The sequence below is a fragment of the Geotrypetes seraphini genome, chromosome 9 (assembly GCF_902459505.1).
Source record: "Geotrypetes seraphini chromosome 9, aGeoSer1.1, whole genome shotgun sequence".
NCBI lineage: Eukaryota > Metazoa > Chordata > Amphibia > Gymnophiona > Dermophiidae > Geotrypetes > Geotrypetes seraphini.
The window spans coordinates 34,721,277-34,743,690 of NC_047092.1; the positions used below are offsets into that span (position 1 = coordinate 34,721,277).

General features: G+C 37.4%; 1 protein-coding gene across 1 annotated transcript in view; it reads right to left on the bottom strand.

Annotated features, from left to right (window-relative positions):
- The window catches only part of LOC117366893 (mucin-2-like), a 79,636-nt gene that overhangs the window by 9,295 nt on the left and 47,927 nt on the right, over positions 1 to 22,414 (bottom strand). Inside the window, exons 33-68 of the mRNA XM_033958870.1 lie at positions 22,205 to 22,237; positions 21,838 to 21,870; positions 21,470 to 21,502; positions 21,097 to 21,129; positions 20,706 to 20,738; positions 20,342 to 20,374; positions 19,972 to 20,004; positions 19,600 to 19,632; positions 19,241 to 19,273; positions 18,876 to 18,908; positions 18,506 to 18,538; positions 18,134 to 18,166; positions 17,774 to 17,806; positions 17,409 to 17,441; positions 17,042 to 17,074; positions 16,674 to 16,706; positions 16,302 to 16,334; positions 15,911 to 15,943; positions 15,547 to 15,579; positions 15,177 to 15,209; positions 14,805 to 14,837; positions 14,445 to 14,477; positions 14,080 to 14,112; positions 13,713 to 13,745; positions 13,322 to 13,354; positions 12,958 to 12,990; positions 12,216 to 12,248; positions 11,851 to 11,883; positions 11,484 to 11,516; positions 11,118 to 11,150; positions 10,745 to 10,777; positions 4,463 to 4,495; positions 4,094 to 4,126; positions 3,722 to 3,754; positions 3,360 to 3,392; positions 2,966 to 2,998 (exon numbers count right to left, since the gene is read on the bottom strand). Coding sequence (XP_033814761.1) covers positions 2,966 to 2,998; positions 3,360 to 3,392; positions 3,722 to 3,754; positions 4,094 to 4,126; positions 4,463 to 4,495; positions 10,745 to 10,777; positions 11,118 to 11,150; positions 11,484 to 11,516; positions 11,851 to 11,883; positions 12,216 to 12,248; positions 12,958 to 12,990; positions 13,322 to 13,354; positions 13,713 to 13,745; positions 14,080 to 14,112; positions 14,445 to 14,477; positions 14,805 to 14,837; positions 15,177 to 15,209; positions 15,547 to 15,579; positions 15,911 to 15,943; positions 16,302 to 16,334; positions 16,674 to 16,706; positions 17,042 to 17,074; positions 17,409 to 17,441; positions 17,774 to 17,806; positions 18,134 to 18,166; positions 18,506 to 18,538; positions 18,876 to 18,908; positions 19,241 to 19,273; positions 19,600 to 19,632; positions 19,972 to 20,004; positions 20,342 to 20,374; positions 20,706 to 20,738; positions 21,097 to 21,129; positions 21,470 to 21,502; positions 21,838 to 21,870; positions 22,205 to 22,237 — 1,188 coding nt within the window. The remainder of the gene's footprint in view (positions 1 to 2,965; positions 2,999 to 3,359; positions 3,393 to 3,721; positions 3,755 to 4,093; positions 4,127 to 4,462; positions 4,496 to 10,744; positions 10,778 to 11,117; positions 11,151 to 11,483; positions 11,517 to 11,850; positions 11,884 to 12,215; positions 12,249 to 12,957; positions 12,991 to 13,321; positions 13,355 to 13,712; positions 13,746 to 14,079; positions 14,113 to 14,444; positions 14,478 to 14,804; positions 14,838 to 15,176; positions 15,210 to 15,546; positions 15,580 to 15,910; positions 15,944 to 16,301; positions 16,335 to 16,673; positions 16,707 to 17,041; positions 17,075 to 17,408; positions 17,442 to 17,773; positions 17,807 to 18,133; positions 18,167 to 18,505; positions 18,539 to 18,875; positions 18,909 to 19,240; positions 19,274 to 19,599; positions 19,633 to 19,971; positions 20,005 to 20,341; positions 20,375 to 20,705; positions 20,739 to 21,096; positions 21,130 to 21,469; positions 21,503 to 21,837; positions 21,871 to 22,204; positions 22,238 to 22,414) is intronic.

Consider the following 22,414-nt stretch of genomic DNA (forward strand, 5'->3'; position numbering starts at 1 on the left):
TTTGTCAGCGAAGCATGTGCCAGGAGTTTTAAATGAAATAGCTGATGCCCTTTCTCGTTCACAGTGGTCCAGGTTCAGAGCTCTAGCTCCTGCAGCGGATGGCTTCCCCACACCCATGAGGCAGGAATTATGGGAGATCTTCCAGAGGGCGGTCAGCAGCTCTTGCATCGGTCGTTAGCACCTAATACTTGGAAATCTTACGCGATTGGATGGAAACGTTTACTGTTCTTTTTGGATCAGGAGTATTCTGGTTGTGATTTCCCTATATCGGAACCGGCACTTCTGGCATTTATCGGATATTGTGCCAGACAGAGATGGTCCTTTGCGATGGTGTCTCAAACAATAGCTAGTTTAGCTTTTGTGTCTCGTTTATACAAATGGCCGAATGTCACCGGGACATTCGTAGTGAAGCAGCTTTTAAAAGGATATGCGCGGTCGGGTGTTGAGTACCGTCCGCATTTGCGACGCCGTCCTATTACTTATGAAATTTTGGTTTTGATATGTGGTCAGCTGTCCAGTATTTGCTCCTCTGAGTATGAAACCCTATTGTTTCAACTAGCCTTTGTAGTGGCTTTCTTTGCAGCATGTCGGGTTGGAGAGTTGGTAGCTCCATCACAGCGTGCAGTTGGAGAAACTGGCTTACTTGTTCAGGACGTTATTTTGGAGGAATCTTATTTGAAGCTCCATTTTCGTAGGTCCAAAACGGACCAAGAGGGTAGAGGAGCTTGGTCTGTGTTGCGGAGGTTGAATAATTTGGCGGTTTGCCCGATACATTTGGCATTCCGCTATAGTGGTGTTCGACCTTCGGGAGGCCTTTACTGGTTAGAGCATATGAATTCCTTACCTTTAACTCGTTATCAATTTGCAGCTCTATTAAAGAAGAGTGTGATTGCCCTAGGCTATGATCCTCGGGAATTTGGAACACATTCTTTTCGAATTGGAGCAGCCACTTCTGCAGCAGCTGCTGGTGCACCTCCTGCGTTGATTCAGAGAGTAGGACGGTGGCGATCCAATCAATATAAGGGTTATGTGCGGGAGTTGGCATGATTGAGTTGGGTGATACTGATGTTTGTTAGTTTATTTTTCAGGTCCTCGACCACTGTTATCTTTGTCTCCAGATATATGCGTCTGGCTCTGTGGACACTCTCACATCTTCTGGGCCCATAAGCATGCCAGAGAATCCTGCTGGGGTCACAATTTGGGCCTGGCTGAGGCCGGCGTCCGGATTCGTTGGCTGGGAATTCGAGGAATGATCTGGGAGCAGCTGTTGCCTACTTTGCTTCAAGCTCATCGTTTCTCCTCTCCAGTGCTTATATTAGTGCATTTGGGGGGCAATGATTTATGCTCAGTCACAGGGGTTGCATTAATTCGTCAAATAAAGCAAGATTTATTGTCCATTGCCTGCTCCTTCCCTGCAGCGCGCCTGGTATGGTCCCACATTCTTCCTCGCCGTTGCTGGAAAGGTGCACAAAGGCCTGCAGCTATTGAGCGTCTTCGCAGGCGAGTAAATGTAGAAGTGTCCAAATTCATAGCTATGATGGGAGGTCTGGTATTGGAACATGACCTCATTTCAGTGGACTGTCCGGGTTTATTTCGCCCAGATGGCATACATTTATCTTTAATTGGGGTAAATATTTTTCTTAGTTCCATTCAGGATTTGTTACAGACGTGTGTATTGGGCTAGTTGGCTGCAGTAGTGGGGGGAGCAGTGACAAGAAATTCTGTCACTGCTTTTGGCCTAAGACCTGTGCCTTATGATAGGCAGATACAATTTGAAGTACTATGATTGTGAATACTAAATATGTCCTCGTGTGCGACACCGCCATGAGGTGAGGTGACTTGACGACACCGTAAGTCACCGAGAGATTAGGGAAAGTTTGGATAGGAGAGCTAGTGTCGATACCGAATTAGCTCTTGGAAGGAAATCAGAAATCGATAAGTGTTATGTTTGGTATGTTTTTCAAAAGTTTGAAAATTAATGTTTAAATAATATGAAATAAAGCTGCGGCCAATATTTGCCCAATGGAACATTGTAAGAGTTATTATTGAATTAGTAATGTAGTATAGAAATGGCTGATGTATGAGTCCCAATGTTAAAAAGGCCACACAGCTAATCTGGGTGGCCAATAACAGTGGGCGATATCAAAGGCCAAAGTATTTAAAAAAAAAAAAAAAAAGGGAGGTGGAATGGGGGTTGGAAAGAAGAGTGAAGGGTTAGCAACAGGGAAGATAATTTTGATTGGTTAAAGATAAGAGCAGGGGATTGGAGGAAAGGAATAAGGGTGTTGCTGGGGCTGAGGAGAGTAGAAAAGAAATTTGAGGGATAAATTCACGGAGGAAAGAGCTAGGGAGGAGAGGAAAGGGTTTTCAGTTTCCCTCCCTCCCACCGCTTTGGGTGCATTAAGAGCGCGAAGGGTGACTGATGGGGATGCAGATAGGGAATTGGGGGGGGGAGGGAGGTCGCAGCTACTATGTTGGTAGGCCTAAGACCTGTGCCTTATGATAGGCAGATACAATTTGAAGTACTATGATTGTGAATACTAAATATGTCCTCGTGTGCGACACCGCCATGAGGTGAGGTGACTTGACGACACCGTAAGTCACCGAGAGATTAGGGAAAGTTTGGATAGGAGAGCTAGTGTCGATACCGAATTAGCTCTTGGAAGGAAATCAGAAATCGATAAGTGTTATGTTTGGTATGTTTTTCAAAAGTTTGAAAATTAATGTTTAAATAATATGAAATAAAGCTGCGGCCAATATTTGCCCAATGGAACATTGTAAGAGTTATTATTGAATTAGTAATGTAGTATAGAAATGGCTGATGTATGAGTCCCAATGTTATGAATTTTTAAAGGTTTGAAAATCAAAAGTAGGGTACGAATCAGTATCTAGTGAATGAAGAATGAAGAATTTCTCAATTGGCTACATTAAGAAGACTTTTTTAATGAACAATATTTAATATTACCTGTAGTTGTATCTGGAAGAGTGGTAGTCGCTCCTAAAGAAACATTATGTTAATTAGAATATTATTCAAATAAGATCCTTTCTCGATATAAGGTTTAGACTTCTTACAAGCAAAAATGAAGCAAAATGTAATGTTAAGTAATATTTCCTAATCATTCTTAATTTCTTTTAAAGTTTACTTAAATTATTGGATTTTATGTCCAGTCTTGAAAAGACTTATGTAATGAATTTTAAATGGGATTGAAAAGTCTTATGTTATGAGTTTTTAACAGATTTGAAAATCACAAGTAGAGTAGGAAAAGTAATCAGAATCAGTATCCAGTGAATGAAGAATGAAGAATTTCTTAATTGGCTACATTAAGAAGACTTTTTTAATGAACAATATTTAATATTACCTGTGGTTGTATCTGGAAGAGTGGTAGTCGCTCCTATAGAAACATTATGTTAATTAGAATATTATTGAAATAAGATGCTTTCTCGATATAAGGTTTAGACTTCTTGCAAGCAAAAATGAAGCAAAATGTAATGTTAAGTAATATTTCCTAATCATTCTTAATTTCTTTCAAAGTTTACTTATATTTTGGGATTTTATGTTCTGTCCTGATAAGACTTATATAATGAATTTTAAATGGAATTGAAAATCATATGAAGACTAGTAAAATGTAATCAGAATCAGTATCTAGTGAATGAAGAATGAAGAATTTCTCAATTGGCTACATTAAGAAGACTTTTCTTAAAGAACAATATTTAATATTACCTGTGGTTGTATCTGGAAGAGTGGTAGTCGCTCCTAAAGAAACATTATGTTAATTAGAATATTATTCAAATAAGATCCTTTCTCGATATAAGGTTTAGACTTCTTACAAGCAAAAATGAAGCAAAATGTAATGTTAAGTAATATTTCCTAATCATTCTTAATTTTTTTCAAAGTTTACTTATATTTTGGGATTTTATGTTCTATCCTGAAAAGACTTATGTAATGAATTTTTAAAGGTTTGAAAATCACATGTAGACTAAGAAAAGTAATCAGAATCAGTATACAGCGAATGAAGAATGAACTGGTGCCTCATATTTTCTCAATTGGCTACATTAAGAAGACTTTTTTTAAATGAACAATATTGAATATTACCTGTGGTTGTATCTGCAATAGTGGTAGTCGCTCCTAAAGAAAAAAACATAGTGCTAATTAGAATATTAGTCAAATGAGATGCTTACTCTATATAAGGTTTAGACTTTTTGCAAGAAAAATAAAGAAATATGGAATGTTAATTAATGATAATTCCTATTCATTCTTAATTTCTTTCAAAGTTTACTTAAATTTTTGTCTTTTATGTCCAGTCTTGAAAAGACTTATGTAATGAATTTTAAATGGAATTGAAAATCATATGTAAGCAAGGAAAAGTAATCAGAATCAGTAAACAGTGAATGAAGAATAAAGAAGAATTTCACAAATAGCTACATTAATAAAAATTTTTTAATGAACACTATTTAATATTACCTGTGGTAGTATCTGGAAGAGTGGTAGTAGCTCCTATAGAAACATTATGTTAATTAGAAAATTATTCAAATAAGATCCTTTCTCGATATAAGGTTTAGACTTCATGCAGGCAAAAATGAAGAAATATGGAATGTTAAGTAATGATATTTCATAATCATTCTTAATTTCTTTCAAAGTTTACTTAAATTATTGGATTTTATGTCCAGTCTTGAAAAGACTAAAAAGCCCAAGAGCTAGTCTCGATGGGCGAACTTAACGCGGGGCTGGGTGGCCCGCCGGATCGCCCATCGGACTAGTTAGGCCGAAGGAGGGGTAGGGGTAGCGGGCCCAAAGGGGGGCGGTCACTAAGAAGGGATCGCATTGGCTGTCGCGGCCGAAAGGAATTGTGGGGGAGGGAAGGGTTAAAAGGCAAGGCTCGCGGAGGACCCGAACAGTTTGGGTCCTCCGAAGCGGTCTACCCGCAGGGGCAGGAGCCGGAACCCTGCCGCGGGAAGGGGGAGGAGCGTCGTGGGGGCGCAGAGCTCGGGTGCCTTGCCGGCCGGGAGGGTCACGGTCGTCGGGGACCCGGGGGCGGTGGCCCCAGAGCCTGCCCATCATGAGCCCGCTCCTAGGGGGGGTAGAGGGCCGAGGAGAGAGCCGGCGGCGGCGCCTGAGTTCCCCATGAGATCGGGCTGGGGGGGGGAATGCGCCCGAGTCTGCCGCTGTTCCTGGTACCCTTCTCGACATCAGGGATGGGGGGAGGTGGGCCAACGGGCCCAGCGGGCTGGTGGGTTCCCTGGTCTACAGGTCCCTGGTGCGCGCCCTGGAGTGGAACCCCCTGGGTGTCAGTCCCACCACCGTTTCCTCCTTATCCTTGGGGACCGGGTGCGCTTGGGGGTAGCGGGGGGCCTCATGTTGGGGCTGGTTCTACGGGGCTTACTACCCTTCTGCTGTGCCGGTTGCTGGCCCCTGTTCGGATTTCTTCCCACAGGACGTCGCTGCAGGACCTGTCGAGATGGCTGGGACTTCTGATACTGGACAGTCTAGCGGAGGAACGGCTGCAACTCCACAGATCGGTGGCGGAGAGCATGCTCGAGACCAGCAGCGTCCAGCTACAGTGGCTGCTGCGGAAGGCACCACTTCGGGAGCGGCTGGAGGCGGACACAGACCTGGAGACGACCGGATCACGGGTAACATGGCCCTAGGGGCTGGGGTTAGTGTTCGGGGAAAACGGGAGAAGAAAAAGGGTAAGGGTAAAAAGAGACGGGGGGGGCAGAGATTCTTCTTCGTCTTCCTCTTCCTCCTCTTCAACCTCTTCTTCCTCTTCTTTGTCTTCCTCCTCTGGGTCACGTCGGCGGAGAGAGGGAGAGGATCAGGCGCGAGAGGGCACAGATCGTGGCGCCCCTGCGCTCGTAGCGTTGTAAGGGGACGGCGCTTGGTGTGTGCAGTGGGGCTCATGCTTGCTGCCTCTCTCCAGGCCACCTTAGCAAAGGATCCGGGATCACTGGGGGCAGCAGGAGTGGGGGTGCTCGTTGTGTGCTGCCTGTTTCTTCACAGGGTTGCCGGGCTGCTGTTTTGACTGCCTCATGGGCGGCTGCTAGGCCTTGTGGTGAGGCGGTGGGGCGGATTTGGCCCCCTTTTCATCGGTACCAATATGTTATACTAAAATATAAATATAATAAAATTAAATTAAATAAAATAAAATGAAATAAAACTGAAACCAAACCTCATTGAATCAGGTTCCTCAGCCTGTGCCTGACTGGGGGGGAGCTTGGGGCGCGGTGGATACAGATTCTGCCTCGGCCCCTGCAGTGGGGGGGTTTCCTGCCCTGTGGCTCCTCTCAGTTGCTCTTGCACGTGGGCGCTGCTCTTACGCGCGTGCTTCGTGTCTGTGCGGCGGGAGGCAGGGTCCTTCCGTTGGAGTGCGGGTGCCTTGGTGGCAGGTGGGGGAGTTCGCTCTGGTGGCTCCTTGCTCTAGGGCCTTGTTCCCTCTTCTTTATGGTCTTGCGGTCTCCTGGTGAGTCGGCTCCTTCTCCTTTTCCTTTTTTCCTGGGGCAGGGGTCCGGATTGGGGGGGGGGCTTTGCCTGGAGGTGGGGATGTCAGTAGGGGCTGAGGCCACTGGCGGGTGTTCTATTGGGTGTGGATGCCTTGGAGGTGGGTCTGGGGCACTCCTGGACAGTTGCTGCTGCTCTTTTGGTTTTGTTTCAGGTCTGGTGATGGCGGTCTCTGGGGATCGTCTCTTCTTCACTGGTGGTCCATGGACGGAATTTCGGATACGTTGGAGCCAGCGTGTGACGGGGTCCAAAGACTTGGTGGTAGCTTCGGATGGCGCCACCGCCTCCCAGATTCCTATTTGCTTCGCTGCCGAGCAACGGCTAGGACCGTTAGTGCAGTTGGTGACTGTGCCCCTGGAGGACACGGCTTACAGCTGGGGGTCAGCAGACACATTGGTTGCTGCGAACGGCGCCATCCTTTCTTCCAGTCTGGTTTTGGGATCGCTGAGAGACTGGTGGTTGCTTCGAGGGCGCCACTGCTACGGTGGCATGCCCTTTTGCCAGCTGTCTGCAGAACATGGAGTTGTTCTGTGGCAGCGAAATGTGGCTTGGTTGGTGGCCTGGCTTCCCCTTGGGGGGATTGGGCTGATCTGGTGCTGTGGACCCTCCGGGAGAACAGGACCGGGCGGTTCTGTGGTCTCTCCGGGGGGGCAGTGCTAGGACGGTTCTGTGGACTCCCCGGGGGGGCAGGACCGAGGTGGTTCTGTGGACTCCCCGGGGGGGCAGGACCGGGGTGGTTCTGTGGACTCTCCGGGGGGGAACACCCAGGGTGGTTCTGTGGACTCCCCGGGGCGGCAGGACCAGGGTGGTTCTGAGGACTCCCCGGGGGGGACAGGACTGGGGTGATTCTGTGGACTCCCCGGGGGTTGCAGGACTAGGGTGGTTCTGTGGCCTCCATGGGAGGGCAAGATCGGGGTGGTTCTGCGGCTCCTCGGGGGAACACCCAGGGTGGTTCTGTGGACCCCCCGGGGGGACAGGACCAGGGTGGTTCTGTGGACTCCCCGGGGGGGCAGGACTGGGGTGATTCTGTGGACTCCACGGGGGTTGATGGACTGAGGTGGTTCTGTGGCCTCCCGGGGGGTGACAGGTCCAGGGTGGGGTTCGGCGGCCTCCCTGAGGTGGGAGGACTGGGGTGGTTCTGTGGACTACCCGGGGGGGGGGGGGGCGGAACGAAGGGGAGGATCCGGGCAACGGTTCTGGGGACTCCCGGGAAGGGCTAATGCTGGCTTGGTTTGGATGGTTTCCTTGGGGCTAGCGGGGGTAGGTTCTTGGATATCCAAGGATGGGGCGAGCTTGAGGAGGTTCTGGTGATCTCCTTAGAGCACGATTGAGACTGGGTATGGTTTAGAGACCTCCTAGGGAGGACTAGGTCAGTCTGGGGGTCTTCCAGTGCGGGCTGGGTGGTGCTGGTTGCACGCTGCTGGTGGTGCGTGGCGTTGGCCTGAGTTCCATGGGTTTGCAGTGCCCTCCCCTAGGGCGAGGGGTGGTGATGGATGGTTGGTGCTCGTCTCAGATGGAGCGGGTGCTCCTGGTTCGAGGGGGGTGCTGCAGTGCGGGGCGCTGAGGGGCCCTGGTTCCAATGCTGAAGGACTTTATTCCCCTGCCCTACAACGTGGGGCTGTTTCAGGGTGCCTCGGTGGTGGGTTGTGGTTGGACTAGGTGTTTGGTGGTTTCTTAGGGGCAGGGGATCAGGTGCTGCGTGAGCTCGTTGCTGGTTGGGGGGTGTGGCGGAGTGGCTATCATGGTTCCTCTGGTGCTTGGCTCCTGCTTGGTTGTTTTCATATTTTGGTCGTGCGCTGACTTGCGGTTGGTCTGGTGGCGGCAGGAGTGGGTGGTCCTGGTTCTTTGGGGCGCGGGCTGTATGGGGGCCGGTGTGATATAGGGTGCGGTCCAGGTGCCTCGGTCTGCGACCCTTTCTCTCCCCCTTCCTCCTTTGGCTGGATTGCCGCCGTTCGTGGCGCTTGTCTTGGGTCGTTTTGGGTAGGCAGGGCTAGGGTGGTCCTGCAGTATCTCGCATTAGTTCTGGGAATATCTGGTCGTTACCTGGTGGTGGGTCCCGTCCTGAGCTTATGGCCATCCCCTTTGGGACCTGAGGGTTTTATTCGGTGGCCCCGTTGGGTTGGAGTAGAGTTGTTCAGTGCATGCTCGGGCGGGGCTGTGTCGGGGAGAGGCCCATTTTGGATTTGGTTAGTCTCAGTCAGTTCCTTCGGGGACTTCTTGGTCAAGACTATTTTGCTGGATTTGGAGCCGGATGCGGGCGTGTTATTCCTTGTCGCCCCTCTGGTGTATAGGTGCGAGTTGGGCTGGGGGTCTTAGTCCTGGTTCTTCGGGTTCTCCTGGCGCCTTGTTGGCGTGGTTGCAATCAGTCGGATCGGCTCTCTTTACGCTTGGTGCCAGTGGGGGTGTGACTGGGTGTGGGTCGGCCGCTCCCTGTGAGGGGATTGCCCTGCGGCTGTGTTATGTGGTGCCTTCCCTCCAGTTTTTCCAAGCTGCTATGCTGGCGGTTGGTGCCTTGAGTTACAGTCTGGAGATTAGATTCAGGGGCAGGGGGCTGTTCTGGTGATGTCCAGGGCTGTCGACTTGATTTGTCTCGCTTGGGCTTTGTGGACGGTTCAGGGGGTTCCTCCGTGGGGGAGGTGTGGGGCGAGCAGGGTCCTTTCCGTCCTGTTAACGGGGTGGTTTCGGCAGGGTTTGGGTCTCGTCCTTGGGGGTCCGATTCTGGGTTTCGTCCCGCCCTCTGGGTGGGTCCTGGGGGATTTGGGGTTGGGCTTGGAGGTCAACTGGCCTGGGTTGTGTCTTGCTGGGCTTCTGCTTCGTTGAGCCACATGATGGGCTAGCAGTTGTGATTTGCTGTTGGACGACTTCGCCTCCTGTTGCGAGCGAGTGTTGGTCTTCTGGCCGCAGCCCTGTTTTCCTTTTATTGGGGGGGGCCTGTAACGCGTTACAGGCCTGTGGCGGTATCCCGAGCTACTGGCTAATGGGCTCATCAAGGGATGAGCGGTGGGCCGGCTGGGAGCTGTGCCTGGTGGGTCGGATGACCCCGGATAATGGGGCATGTGTGGGACATGCCACCCCTTGGACCCTTGCTTAGACAGCAGGGTCGGGGGCCAATTACATCTAATGGTAGCTCGGGATCAAGGTCACAATGGTGATACCATTGTTATGGGTTATTGTTAATGTGTTATTTATGGCTGTTAATTTATATATTGATTTATGTAAATGTTATCTGAATATGTTAATATTCAATAAACAGGGCTGCGGCCAGGTATTACCAACAAAGTGTATTGTCTCATTGAGATAGGTGAAAGGTATGTTGGGAAGGGGGTAATGTGTTATATAGAGGCGGGTCACTCCAGGTCCCGCTGTTATAAAAAGCCCAAGAGCTAGTCTCGATGGGCGAACTTAACGCGGGGCTGGGTGGCCCGCCGGATCGCCCATCGGACTAGTTAGGCCGAAGGAGGGGTAGGGGTAGCGGGCCCAAAGGGGGGCGGTCACTAAGAAGGGATCGCATTGGCTGTCGCGGCCGAAAGGAATTGTGGGGGAGGGAAGGGTTAAAAGGCAGGGCTCGCGGAGGACCCGAACAGTTTGGGTCCTCCGAAGCAGCTTTCCCGCCCGCCCGCCCTCTAGTTTTGGGGTGTGTAAGGTAGTCAGGGTGGCGGTATCCCGAGCTACTGGCTAACGGGCTCATCAAGGGATGAGCGGTGGGCCGGCTGGGAGCTGTGCCTGGTGGGTCGGATGACCCTGGATAATGGGGCATGTGTGGGACATGCCACCCCTCGGACCCTTGCTTAGACGGCAGGGTCGGGGGCCAATTACATCTAATGGTAGCTCGGGATCAAGGTCACAATGGTGATACCATTGTTATGGGTTATTGTTAATGTGTTATTTATGGCTGTTAATTTATATATTGATTTATGTAAATGTTATCTGAATATGTTAATATTCAATAAACAGGGCTGCGGCCAGGTATTACCAACAAAGTGTATTGTCTCATTGAGATAGGTGAAAGGTATGTTGGGAAGGGGGTAATGTGTTATATAGAGGCGGGTCACTCCAGGTCCCGCTGTTATTATATAATGAATTTTAAATGGAATTGAAAAGTCTTATGTTATGAGTTTTTAACAGATTTGAAAATCACAAGTAGAGTAGGAAAAGTAATCAGAATCAGTATCCAGTGAATGAAGAATGAAGAATTTCTTAATTGGCTACATTAAGAAGACTTTTTTAATGAACAATATTTAATATTACCTGTGGTTGTATCTGGAAGAGTGGTAGTCGCTCCTAAAGAAACATTATGTTAATTAGAATATTATTCAAATAAGATCCTTTCTCGATATAAGGTTTAGACTTCTTACAAGCAAAAATGAAGCAAAATGTAATGTTAAGTAATATTTCCTAATCATTCTTAATTTTTTTCAAAGTTTACTTATATTTTGGGATTTTATGTTCTGTCCTGAAAAGACTTATGTAATGAATTTTTAAAGGTTTGAAAATCACATGTAGACTCAGAAAAGTAATCAAAATCAGTATACAGCGAATGAAGAATGAACTGGTGCCTCATATTTTCTCAATTGGCTACATTAAAGAAGACTTTTTTTAAATGAACAATATTGAATATTACCTGTGGTTGTATCTGCAATAGTGGTAGTCGCTCCTAAAGAAAAAACAGTGCTAATTAGAATATTAGTCAAATGAGATGCTTACTCCATATAAGGTTTAGACTTTTTGCAAGAAAAATGAAGAAATATGGAATGTTAATTAATGATAATTCCTATTCATTCTTAATTTCTTTCAAAGTTTACTTACATTTTTGTCTTTTATGTCCAGTCTTGAAAAGACTTATGTAATGAATTTTAAATGGAATTGAAAATCATATGTAAGCAAGGAAAAGTAATCAGAATCAGTATACAGTGAATGAAGAATAAAGAAGAATTTCACAAATGGCTACATTAATAAAATTTTTTTAATGAACAATATTTAATATTACCTGTGGTTGTATCTGGAAGAGTGGTAGTCACTCCTAAAGAAAAATTATTTTAATTAGAATATTATTCAAATAAGATCCTTTCTCGATATAAGGTTTAGACTTCATGCAAGCAATAATGAAGAAATATGGAATGTTAAGTAATGATATTTCCTAATCATTCTTAATTTCTTTCAAAGTTTACTTATATTATTGGATTTTATGTCCAGTCTAGAAAAGACTTATGTAATGAATTTTTAATGTAATTGAAAATAATATGTAGGCTAGGAAAAGTAATCAGAATCAGTATACAGTGAATGAAGAATAAAGAAGAATTTCTCAAATGGCTACATTAATAAGACTTTTTTTAAAAAACAATATTTAATATTACCTGTGGTTGTATCTGGAAGAGTGGTAGTCGCTCCTATAGAAACATTATGTTAATTAGAATATTATTGAAATAAGATCCTTTCTCGATATAAGGTTTAGACTTCTTGCAAGCAAAAATGAAGCAAAATGTAATGTTAAGTAATATTTCCTAATCATTCTTAATTTCTTTCAAAGTTTACTTATATTTTGGGATTTTATGTTCTGTCCTGATAAGACTTATATAATGAATTTTAAATGGAATTGAAAATCATAAGAAGACTAGGAAAATGTAATCAGAATCAGTATACAGAGAATGAAGAATGAAGAAGAATTTCTCAAATGGCTACATTAAGAAGACTTTTTTTAATGAACAATATTTAATATTACCTGTGGTTGTATCTGGAAGAGTGGTAGTCGCTCCTAAAGAAACATTATGTTAATTAGAATATTATTCAAATAATATCCTTTCTCGATATAAGGTTTAGACTTCTTACAAGCCAAAATGAAACAAAATGTAATGTTAAGTAATATTTCCTAATCATTCTTAATTTTTTTCAAAGTTTACTTATATTTTGGGATTTTATGTTCTGTCCTGAAAAGACTTATGTAATGAATTTTTAAAGGTTTGAAAATCACATGTAGACAAAGAAAAGTAATCAGAATCAGTATACAGCGAATGAAGAATGAACTGGTGCCTCATATTTTCTCAATTGGCTACATTAAGAAGACTTTTTTTAAATGAACAATATTGAATATTACCTGTGGTTGTATCTGCAATAGTGGTAGTCGCTCCAAAAGAAAAAAACATAGTGCTAATTAGAATATTAGTCAAATGAGATGCTTACTCTATATAAGGTTTAGACTTTTTGCAAGCAAAAATGAAGAAATATGGAATGTTAATTATTGATAATTCCTATTCATTTTTAATTTCTTTCAAAGTTTTCTTAAATTTTTGTCTTTTATGTCCAGTCTTGAAAAGACTTATGTAATGAATTTTAAATGGAATTGAAAATCATATGTAAGCAAGGAAAAGTAATCAGAATCAGTAAACAGTGAATGAAGAATAAAGAAGAATTTCACAAATGGCTACATTAATAAAAAATTTTTAATGAACAATATTTAATATTACCTGTGGTAGTATCTGGAAGAGTGGTAGTAGCTCCTATAGAAACATTATGTTAATTAGAATATTATTCAAATAAGATTCTTTCTCGATATAAGGTTTAGACTTCTTACAAGCAAAAATGAAGCAAACTGGAATGTTAAGTAATATTTCCTAATCATTCTTAATTTCTTTCAAAGTTTAATTATTTTATTGGCTTTTATGTCCAGTCTTGAAAAGAGTTATGTAATGAATTTTAAATGGAATTGAAAATCATATGTAAGCAAGGAAAAGTAATCAGAATCAGTAAACAGTGAATGAAGAATAAAGAAGAATTTCTCAAATGGCTACATTAATAAGACTTTTTTTAAAGAACAATATTTAATATTACCTGTGGTAGTATCTGGAAGAGTGGTAGTCGCTCCTATAGAAACATTATGTTAATTAGAAAATTATTCAAATAAGATCCTTTCTCGATATAAGGTTTAGACTTCATGCAGGCAAAAAAATATGGAATGTTAAGTAATGATATTTCATAATCATTCTTAATTTCTTTTAAAGTTTACTTAAATTATTGGATGTTATGTCCAGTCTTGAAAAGACTTATATAATGAATTTTAAATGGAATTGAAAAGTCTTATGTTATGAGTTTTTAACAGATTTGAAAATCACAAGTAGAGTAGGAAAAGTAATCAGAATCAGTATCCAGTGAATGAAGAATGAAGAATTTCTTAATTGGCTACATTAAGAAGACTTTTTTAATGAACAATATTTAATATTACCTGTGGTTGTATCTGGAAGAGTGGTAGTCACTCCTAAAGAAAAATTATGTTAATTAGAATATTATTCAAATAAGATCCTTTCTCGATATAAGGTTTAGACTTCATGCAAGCAATAATGAAGAAATATGGAATGTTAAGTAATGATATTTCCTAATCATTCTTAATTTCTTTCAAAGTTTACTTATATTATTGGATTTTATGTCCAGTCTAGAAAAAACTTATGTAATAAATTTTTAATTTAATTGAAAATAATATGTAGGCTAGGAAAAGTAATCAGAATCAGTATACAGTGAATGAAGAATAAAGAAGAATTTCTCAAATGGCTACATTAATAAGACTTTTTTTAAAGAACAATATTTAATATTACCTGTGGTTGTATCTGGAAGAGTGGTAGTCGCTCCTATAGAAACATTATGTTAATTAGAATATTATTGAAATAAGATCCTTTCTCGATATAAGGTTTAGACTTCTTGCAAGCAAAAATGAAGCAAAATGTAATGTTAAGTAATATTTCCTAATCATTCTTAATTTCTTTCAAAGTTTACTTATATTTTGGGATTTTATGTTCTGTCCTGATAAGACTTATATAATGAATTTTAAATGGAATTGAAAATCATAAGAAGACTAGGAAAATGTAATCAGAATCAGTATACAGAGAATGAAGAATGAAGAAGAATTTCTCAAATGGCTACATTAAGAAGACTTTTTTTAATGAACAATATTTAATATTACCTGTGGTTGTATCTGGAAGAGTGGTAGTCGCTCCTAAAGAAACATTATGTTAATTAGAATATTATTCAAATAAGATCCTTTCTCGATATAAGGTTTAGACTTCTTACAAGCCAAAATGAAACAAAATGTAATGTTAAGTAATATTTCCTAATCATTCTTAATTTTTTTTCAAAGTTTACTTATATTTTGGGGTTTTATGTTCTGTCCTGAAAAGACTTATGTAATGAATTTTTAAAGGTTTGAAAATCACATGTAGACTAAGAAAAGTAATCAGAATCAGTATACAGCGAATGAAGAATGAAGAATTTCTTAATTGGCTACATTAAGAAGACTTTTTTAATGAACAATATTTAATATTACCTGTGGTTGTATCTGGAAGAGTGGTAGTCGCTCCTAAAGAAACATTATGTTAATTAGAATATTATTCAAATAAGATCCTTTCTCGATATAAGGTTTAGACTTCTTACAAGCCAAAATGAAACAAAATGTATTGTTAAGTAATATTTCCTAATCATTCTTAATTTTTTTCAAAGTTTACTTATATTTTGGGATTTTATGTTCTGTCCTGAAAAGACTTATGTAATGAATTTTTAAAGGTTTGAAAATCACATGTAGACTAAGAAAAGTAATCAGAATCAGTATACAGCAAATGAAGAATGAACTGGTGCCTCATATTTTCTCAATTGGCTACATTAAGAAGACTTTTTTTAAATGAACAATATTGAATATTACCTGTGGTTGTATCTGCAATAGTGGTAGTCGCTCCTAAAGAAAAAAACATAGTGCTAATTAGAATATTAGTCAAATGAGATGCTTACTCTATATAAGGTTTAGACTTTTTGCAAGCAAAAATGAAGAAATATGGAATGTTAATTATTGATAATTCCTATTCATTTTTAATTTCTTTCAAAGTTTTCTTAAATTTTTGTCTTTTATGTCCAGTCTTGAAAAGACTTATGTAATGAATTTTAAATGGAATTGAAAATCATATGTAAGCAAGGAAAAGTAATCAAAATCAGTAAACAGTGAATGAAGAATAAAGAAGAATTTCACAAATGGCTACATTAATAAAAAATTTTTAATGAACAATATTTAATATTACCTGTGGTAGTATCTGGAAGAGTGGTAGTAGCTCCTATAGAAACATTATGTTAATTAGAATATTATTCAAATAAGATTCTTTCTCGATATAAGGTTTAGACTTCTTACAAGCAAAAATGAAGCAAACTGGAATGTTAAGTAATATTTCCTAATCATTCTTAATTTCTTTCAAAGTTTAATTATTTTATTGGCTTTTATGTCCAGTCTTGAAAAGAGTTATGTAATGAATTTTAAATGGAATTGAAAATCATATGTAAGCAAGGAAAAGTAATCAGAATCAGTAAACAGTGAATGAAGAATAAAGAAGAATTTCTCAAATGGCTACATTAATAAGACTTTTTTTAAAGAACAATATTTAATATTACCTGTGGTAGTATCTGGAAGAGTGGTAGTCGCTCCTATAGAAACATTATGTTAATTAGAAAATTATTCAAATAAGATCCTTTCTCGATATAAGGTTTAGACTTCATGCAGGCAAAAAAATATGGAATGTTAAGTAATGATATTTCATAATCATTCTTAATTTCTTTTAAAGTTTACTTAAATTATTGGATGTTATGTCCAGTCTTGAAAAGACTTATATAATGAATTTTAAATGGAATTGAAAAGTCTTATGTTATGAGTTTTTAACAGATTTGAAAATCACAAGTAGAGTAGGAAAAGTAATCAGAATCAGTATCCAGTGAATGAAGAATGAAGAATTTCTTAATTGGCTACATTAAGAAGACTTTTTTAATGAACAATATTTAATATTACCTGTGGTTGTATCTGGAAGAGTGGTAGTCACTCCTAAAGAAACATTATGTTAATTAGAATATTATTCAAATAAGATCCTTTCTCGATATAAGGTTTAGACTTCTTACAAGCAAAAATGAAGCAAAATGTAATGTTAAGTAATATTTCCTAATCATTCTTAATTTTTTTCAAAGTTTACTTATATTTTGGGATTTTATGTTCTGTCCTGAAAAGACTTATGTAATGAATTTTTAAAGGTTTGAAAATCACATGTAGACTCAGAAAAGTAATCAAAATCAGTATACAGCGAATGAAGAATGAACTGGTGCCTCATATTTTCTCAATTGGCTACATTAAGAAGACTTTTTTTAAATGAACAATATTGAATATTACCTGTGGTTGTATCTGCAATAGTGGTAGTCGCTCCTAAAGAAAAAACATAGTGCTAATTAGAATATTAGTCAAATGAGATGCTTACTCCATATAAGGTTTAGACTTTTTGCAAGAAAAATGAAGAAATATGGAATGTTAATTAATGATAATTCCTATTCATTCTTAATTTCTTTCAAAGTTTACTTAAATTTTTGTCTTTTATGTCCAGTCTTGAAAAGACTTATGTAATGAATTTTAAATGGAATTGAAAATCATATGTAAGCAAGGAAAAGTAATCAGAATCAGTATACAATGAATGAAGAATAAAGAAGAATTTCACAAATGGCTACATTAATAAAATTTTTTTAATGAACAATATTTAATAATACCTGTGGTTGTATCTGGAAGAGTGGTAGTCACTCCTAAAGAAAAATTATGTTAATTAGAATATTATTCAAATAAGATCCTTTCTCGATATAAGGTTTAGACTTCATGCAAGCAATAATGAAGAAATATGGAATGTTAAGTAATGATATTTCCTAATCATTCTTAATTTCTTTCAAAGTTTACTTATATTATTGGATTTTATGTCCAGTCTAGAAAAGACTTATGTAATAAATTTTTAATGTAATTGAAAATAATATGTAGGCTAGGAAAAGTATTCAGAATCAGTATACAGTGAATGAAGAATAAAGAAGAATTTCTCAAATGGCTACATTAATAAGACTTTTTTTAAAGAACAATATTTAATATTACCTGTGGTTGTATCTGGAAGAGTGGTAGTCGCTCCTATAGAAACATTATGTTAATTAGAATATTATTGAAATAAGATCCTTTCTCGATATAAGGTTTAGACTTCTTGCAAGCAAAAATGAAGCAAAATGTAATGTTAAGTAATATTTCCTAATCATTCTTAATTTCTTTCAAAGTTTACTTATATTTTGGGATTTTATGTTCTGTCCTGATAAGACTTATATAATGAATTTTAAATGGAATTGAAAATCATAAGAAGACTAGGAAAATGTAATCAGAATCAGTATACAGAGAATGAAGAATGAAGAAGAATTTCTCAAATGGCTACATTAAGAAGACTTTTTTTAATGAACAATATTTAATATTACCTGTGGTTGTATCTGGAAGAGTGGTAGTCGCTCCTAAAGAAACATTATGTTAATTAGAATATTATTCAAATAAGATCCTTTCTCGATATAAGGTTTAGACTTCTTACAAGCCAAAATGAAACAAAATGTAATGTTAAGTAATATTTCCTAATCATTCTTAATTTTTTTTCAAAGTTTACTTATATTTTGGGATTTTATGTTCTGTCCTGAAAAGACTTATGTAATGAATTTTTAAAGGTTTGAAAATCACATGTAGACTAAGAAAAGTAATCAGAATCAGTATACAGCGAATGAAGAATGAAGAATTTCTTAATTGGCTACATTAAGAAGACTTTTTTAATGAACAATATTTAATATTACCTGTGGTTGTATCTGGAAGAGTGGTAGTCGCTCCTAAAGAAACATTATGTTAATTAGAATATTATTCAAATAAGATCCTTTCTCGATATAAGGTTTAGACTTCTTACAAGCCAAAATGAAACAAAATGTAATGTTAAGTAATATTTCCTAATCATTCTTAATTTCTTTCAAAGTTTACTTATATTTTGGGATTTTATGTTCTGTCCTGAAAAGACTTATGTAATGAATTTTTAAAGGTTTGAAAATCACATGTAGACTAAGAAAAGTAATCAGAATCAGTATACAGCGAATGAAGAATGAACTGGTGCCTCATATTTTCTCAATTGGCTACATTAAGAAGACTTTTTTTAAATGAACAATATTGAATATTACCTGTGGTTGTATCTGCAATAGTGGTAGTCGCTCCTAAAGAAAAAAACATAGTGCTAATTAGAATATTAGTCAAATGAGATGCTTACTCTATATAAGGTTTAGACTTTTTGCAAGCAAAAATGAAGAAATATGGAATGTTAATTATTGATAATTCCTATTCATTTTTAATTTCTTTCAAAGTTTTCTTAAATTTTTGTCTTTTATGTCCAGTCTTGAAAAGACTTATGTAATGAATTTTAAATGGAATTGAAAATCATATGTAAGCAAGGAAAAGTAATCAGAATCAGTAAACAGTGAATGAAGAATAAAGAAGAATTTCACAAATGGCTACATTAATAAAAAATTTTTAATGAACAATATTTAATATTACCTGTGGTTGTATCTGGAAGAGTGGTAGTCGCTCCTATAGAAACATTATGTTAATTAGAATATTATTGAAATAAGATCCTTTCTCGATATAAGGTTTAGACTTCTTGCAAGCAAAAATGAAGCAAAATGTAATGTTAAGTAATATTTCCTAATCATTCTTAATTTCTTTCAAAGTTTACTTATATTTTGGGATTTTATGTTCTGTCCTGATAAGACTTATATAATGAATTTTAAATGGAATTGAAAATCATAAGAAGACTAGGAAAATGTAATCAGAATCAGTATACAGAGAATGAAGAATGAAGAAGAATTTCTCAAATGGCTACATTAAGAAGACTTTTTTTAATGAACAATATTTAATATTACCTGTGGTTGTATCTGGAAGAGTGGTAGTCGCTCCTAAAGAAACATTATGTTAATTAGAATATTATTCAAATAAGATCCTTTCTCGATATAAGGTTTAGACTTCTTACAAGCCAAAATGAAACAAAATGTAATGTTAAGTAATATTTCCTAATCATTCTTAATTTTTTTCAAAGTTTACTTATATTTTGGGGTTTTATGTTCTGTCCTGAAAAGACTTATGTAATGAATTTTTAAAGGTTTGAAAATCACATGTAGACTAAGAAAAGTAATCAGAATCAGTATACAGCGAATGAAGAATGAAGAATTTCTTAATTGGCTACATTAAGAAGACTTTTTTAATGAACAATATTTAATATTACCTATGGTTGTATCTGGAAGAGTGGTAGTCGCTCCTAAAGAAACATTATGTTAATTAGAATATTATTCAAATAAGATCCTTTCTCGATATAAGGTTTAGACTTCTTACAAGCCAAAATGAAACAAAATGTATTGTTAAGTAATATTTCCTAATCATTCTTAATTTTTTTCAAAGTTTACTTATATTTTGGGATTTTATGTTCTGTCCTGAAAAGACTTATGTAATGAATTTTTAAAGGTTAGAAAATCACATGTAGACTAAGAAAAGTAATCAGAATCAGTATACAGCAAATGAAGAATGAACTGGTGCCTCATATTTTCTCAATTGGCTACATTAAGAAGACTTTTTTTAAATGAACAATATTGAATATTACCTGTGGTTGTATCTGCAATAGTGGTAGTCGCTCCTAAAGAAAAAAACATAGTGCTAATTAGAATATTAGTCAAATGAGATGCTTACTCTATATAAGGTTTAGACTTTTTGCAAGCAAAAATGAAGAAATATGGAATGTTAATTATTGATAATTCCTATTCATTTTTAATTTCTTTCAAAGTTTTCTTAAATTTTTGTCTTTTATGTCCAGTCTTGAAAAGACTTATGTAATGAATTTTAAATGGAATTGAAAATCATATGTAAGCAAGGAAAAGTAATCAAAATCAGTAAACAGTGAATGAAGAATAAAGAAGAATTTCACAAATGGCTACATTAATAAAAAATTTTTAATGAACAATATTTAATATTACCTGTGGTAGTATCTGGAAGAGTGGTAGTAGCTCCTATAGAAACATTATGTTAATTAGAATATTATTCAAATAAGATTCTTTCTCGATATAAGGTTTAGACTTCTTACAAGCAAAAATGAAGCAAACTGGAATGTTAAGTAATATTTCCTAATCATTCTTAATTTCTTTCAAAGTTTAATTATTTTATTGGCTTTTATGTCCAGTCTTGAAAAGAGTTATGTAATGAATTTTAAATGAAATTGAAAATCATATGTAAGCAAGGAAAAGTAATCAGAATCAGTAAACAGTGAATGAAGAATAAAGAAGAATTTCTCAAATGGCTACATTAATAAGACTTTTTTTAAAGAACAATATTTAATATTACCTGTGGTAGTATCTGGAAGAGTGGTAGTCGCTCCTATAGAAACATTATGTTAATTAGAAAATTATTCAAATAAGATCCTTTCTCGATATAAGGTTTAGACTTCATGCAGGCAAAAAAATATGGAATGTTAAGTAATGATATTTCATAATCATTCTTAATTTCTTTTAAAGTTTACTTAAATTATTGGATGTTATGTCCAGTCTTGAAAAGACTTATATAATGAATTTTAAATGGAATTGAAAAGTCTTATGTTATGAGTTTTTAACAGATTTGAAAATCACAAGTAGAGTAGGAAAAGTAATCAGAATCAGTATCCAGTGAATGAAGAATGAAGAATTTCTTAATTGGCTACATTAAGAAGACTTTTTTAATGAACAATATTTAATATTACCTGTGGTTGTATCTGGAAGAGTGGTAGTCACTCCTAAAGAAACATTATGTTAATTAGAATATTATTCAAATAAGATCCTTTCTCGATATAAGGTTTAGACTTCTTACAAGCAAAAATGAAGCAAAATGTAATGTTAAGTAATATTTCCTAATCATTCTTAATTTTTTTTCAAAGTTTACTTATATTTTGGGATTTTATGTTCTGTCCTGAAAAGACTTATGTAATGAATTTTTAAAGGTTTGAAAATCACATGTAGACTCAGAAAAGTAATCAAAATCAGTATACAGCGAATGAAGAATGAACTGGTGCCTCATATTTTCTCAATTGGCTACATTAATAAGACTTTTTTTAAATGAACAATATTGAATATTACCTGTGGTTGTATCTGCAATAGTGGTAGTCGCTCCTAAAGAAAAAACATAGTGCTAATTAGAATATTAGTCAAATGAGATGCTTACTCCATATAAGGTTTAGACTTTTTGCAAGAAAAATGAAGAAATATGGAATGTTAATTAATGATAATTCCTATTCATTCTTAATTTCTTTCAAAGTTTACTTAAATTTTTGTCTTTTATGTCCAGTCTTGAAAAGACTTATGTAATGAATTTTAAATGGAATTGAAAATCATATGTAAGCAAGGAAAAGTAATCAGAATCAGTATACAATGAATGAAGAATAAAGAAGAATTTCACAAATGGCTACATTAATAAAATTTTTTTAATGAACAATATTTAATAATACCTGTGGTTGTATCTGGAAGAGTGGTAGTCACTCCTAAAGAAAAATTATGTTAATTAGAATATTATTCAAATAAGATCCTTTCTCGATATAAGGTTTAGACTTCATGCAAGCAATAATGAAGAAATATGGAATGTTAAGTAATGATATTTCCTAATCATTCTTAATTTCTTTCAAAGTTTACTTATATTATTGGATTTTATGTCCAGTCTAGAAAAGACTTATGTAATAAATTTTTAATGTAATTGAAAATAATATGTAGGCTAGGAAAAGTAATCAGAATCAGTATACAGTGAATGAAGAATAAAGAAGAATTTCTCAAATGGCTACATTAATAAGACTTTTTTTAAAGAACAATATTTAATATTACCTGTGGTTGTATCTGGAAGAGTGGTAGTCGCTCCTATAGAAACATTATGTTAATTAGAATATTATTGAAATAAGATCCTTTCTCGATATAAGGTTTAGACTTCTTGCAAGCAAAAATGAAGCAAAATGTAATGTTAAGTAATATTTCCTAATCATTCTTAATTTCTTTCAAAGTTTACTTATATTTTGGGATTTTATGTTCTGTCCTGAT